Below are 3,348 nucleotides of genomic sequence, written 5' to 3'. Positions count from 1 at the left end.
TGCATATCCTTCCACATCGTCCGTGGTACAGTAATGCTGCAAGTCCATCATGAACGTTGTGTGGTCGTGGAGACGACGGCCTTTGGCAAAGCCTTTCTGGGTGGGAAGACCGAGCTTTGGCATCAAGTACGAGAGCCGATGAGTCAAAACCCGGCAAAGAATCTTGACTTCCGCTGGCATAAGGCTAATTGGGCGATAATTGCCAGGGTCCTCACGCGAGCCTTTCTTGAACAACAGAACCACATTACTAGTGCGCTGGCTCTTGAGGAGACGGCCGCGTGAGAGTTGGTAGTTGAACATAATAGACAAAATTTTGACAAATGTCGCGGGGGCCGTTTGGTAAAAACACATGGAAGCCATCGTGACCAGGGGTGCGATTTGGCTGCTTTGTTTCGATGCTATGCTGAAGCTCGTCACTCGTAATGTCCGCATCGAGGAAAATATTGTCGTCGTCGGAGAGTCGCCGTGACAATACTCGAAGAAAATGGTCGCGTTCCTTATCGGTCGGCATTTGACGGTCTTCCTCTCGCATGACTTGACTCCAATGTCAGACAAACTGACGTTGAATGACCGTCGGGTCAGACGAAATCGACCCATTTTCGCATCGAACTTGTCGTATAGGAGCCATGTACAGCACCTTGACTGGGGGACGAAAGATATGGACGATGATATCTCCGTCTGTGACGCGTGAAAATCGAATTTGTTGTCAGTGTGGTAGGTCGTCCACATTCCTCAGAGTCAAGCAATATGCTCTCTTCCTGGCCAGATCCTGGTCTGTGGAGATGCCATCTTGATGAAACTCACGCGCCATTTGCCAGCGCTTGTCGGCGAGATCTCTGTCATTTTTAGCGCCAGGAGATGATATGTCTCCCGCATGAAACGACGGACGCGGCACTGCCTGCCATGCCAGACGACCCTTGGATTCACAGCTGTCTAGAGGGTCTCCAAAATGATACTTGCTTCGTTTGCTATTGTCGCGCGGATTTGGGGGTTGCGCAGCAATTACTTGGGCAATCGCCATTTCGGCTTGCCCATGGTCTGATGCACGTCCTCCAAAACCAGCGATGTGATCGCATGGTCCCCAGCGGTCCGCACGGGAGGACGGAATATCTCGCTTGAGGAATAGCAATCACGGGTCAGATCAATGTCGGAGAAAATGTAGTCCAGGCGAGTAGTGTTTTGGGGACCCGTGAAGACTTGATCTTCCACATGGTGCCAACGCCATGCATCTACTACACGGAGAGTTGAGCCAGTCGCAGCATTCGGGTCTTCCCGTGCGATGTCCATGGTGCTGGTTGGTAGCATCGATGCGGTCGTCCAACGTGAGGTTCAAGTCACCCATCACAATGTGGATGGCGTTGGGGTCAAAATCTCTGGGAAGAGACTCGAAAAAGGTGGCTCGTTCATGTCGGCGAACTGGGGCATAGACTCAGTGTAAGTACACGGGGGATGAAGCCCAATGAGTCTTGACCACCATGTACCTGTACGCAATATCCCATTCACGCATGTGTTGAAGCTGTTCGAAACCTGGGACGGTAGAGTCGAACAGGAGGGCAACTCCCCCACTACGATGTGTTCGACTCTCATCTGGGCCAAGTTCGTGCGCATCATCAGTGCGGGGATCGTTGACGGCAAGAAAATAGTTGTCTCGGCCAAAGCCATGATCCAAATGAAATCGAAACGTGGCCAAACGATGGCTGTCTCGAAGCTTGGTTTCTTGGATGGCGAGAGTATTGGTGTGTTTGGCAATTTGGTCCACGAACAAAACGCTGTTGTTCGCAGTCGAAATGACATTGATGTGCAAGATGAATTGTCAGTTGAGGGATAGGTCGGTGTTGGGTAGATTCAGGTAGTCGAAATTTATTTGCGACTGGTCATTTCGCCGAACGAGAGTTTGCGGTATTGGAGTGCGGCGATGCTGTCCACGCTTGCCAGCATCGCAGTATGGTCTGGGAGGGCAAGCTGCGGGGTTTGTTGCAACGCGTGGAAACATGCCACCAGGGGGAAAGATGGGATCAGGCGTTGCCAGTGTTGGAGAATGGCTTCACCAAGAGCCGAGCGGAGCACCGTGTGGGGCGTTGAAGGAGTCAGGAGACGTGTGCCATGGCTATCGGGATCCATTCCACCGGTTGCGCCGTGACGCGAACAATCCATTCGTTATGAGCAAACACGTCTGGGGCCTGGGATGCCAGTAGCAGCTCAAAGAAGGCCAGAGCATCTTCGTCGAGCAAGTGGTTGGCTGAGTCATCTAGCTTGTACGTACTCCAGATTCAACCAGGACCATGCTCGAATGCAGTTGCTTGAACGAGTGCTGAGTAGCCAATATACATGCGATCATGTTGAACGCGGGTATGAAGCTGCGTCAAGACCGGCAATTGTTGGCTGTAACCCATCGGTGCCATGTGTGCAAGCGGACGGCTGCCGCTAGCGCGCGCGGATCTGTGCTTGAAAGATTGTGCCAACCAATGTTCGAACTTGAAGGGGATACTTAGAGATGGCGTCCCACAGGGCATCGGCTTGGCAAGCCTCCGTCGCTCGTTGGATGTCCACCCACTCTGCTTGCTGGGCCAGGATCCAATGGTCAGGTGACGACGATGTCGCGCTGTCGATTGCCGATTTCTCCAGGAATTCCTGGATCTGGGCCAGCGACATTGCGTTCACATCAAAACACACAACCTCGTTGTCCAGGTTCAAACGGTTGATTCACTCTCTTGGAGACAGGTTAGAGACGTCGGACCGTTGAAACGTGGGTAAGAAGGCGTCGATCGAATCTTGTGCATCCCATTGGTGCTCACTGACGCCAGCTTCCAATGTTGCCAAGGGGCATAAAAGCTTGGAGTCGCCCACGTGTCGAGGCTGGAGGAAATCTTTTGCATCTTCGAGCAGCGTTGGCCATCGCCACGTGAAACAGGGCGGAAGGGAACGATGTCGAAGTTTGTCACGACGGCGGTGGTCTCGTCTGTCTCACTGCTATATTCCATGTCGAACGTGTCGTGATGCTCTTGATTCGCCGCCATTCGCTCGGGGTCCCGATAATCTGACTCTTGGGATTGAGCCATCAAAGCTTGTAAAGACGACAATAACTTGGAAGCTGCGCCCTGGGCAAGGAGCGGAGCGTGGTCGCCAGAGTTCTCGGTAAATGGCTTGCTTGAACTACCTTGGGAAGCAGGGGGAGATGGGCAGTTCGGTGGTGGGAGCTGGGAAGGGTCAACAGAAGCAGGTAGGTTTGGGGGGTCCAGCGGCTCATGCTTGGCCCTCTTGCGTTGTCTCTTTGACTTCGCCTCCCCGAGGTCCGTTGCGTAGATGAGTTGTGAGAGGGTGGGGACTGGTCCTCCTTGTCATCATCGT

At 53.2% G+C, this 3,348-nt stretch overlaps 1 protein-coding gene across 1 annotated transcript; it reads right to left on the bottom strand.

Moving 5' to 3' along the window:
• Nucleotides 1-2,087: 2,087 nt before the first annotated feature.
• Nucleotides 2,088-2,652, bottom strand: H310_10057 (hypothetical protein; the record flags this gene model as incomplete). Its single annotated transcript, XM_008876295.1, has 2 exons — nucleotides 2,088-2,252; nucleotides 2,476-2,652. The coding sequence occupies 2 exons, from the start codon at nucleotides 2,650-2,652 to the stop codon at nucleotides 2,088-2,090; spliced, it is 342 nt and encodes a 113-aa protein (XP_008874517.1).
• Nucleotides 2,653-3,348: the final 696 nt, after the last annotated feature.

Source organism: Aphanomyces invadans (assembly GCF_000520115.1).
Source record: "Aphanomyces invadans strain NJM9701 unplaced genomic scaffold supercont1.24, whole genome shotgun sequence".
Lineage (NCBI taxonomy): Eukaryota > Oomycota > Saprolegniomycetes > Saprolegniales > Verrucalvaceae > Aphanomyces > Aphanomyces invadans.
The sequence above is the reverse complement of the archived record's forward strand: the minus strand, read 5'-3'. Positions and strand labels throughout refer to the sequence as shown.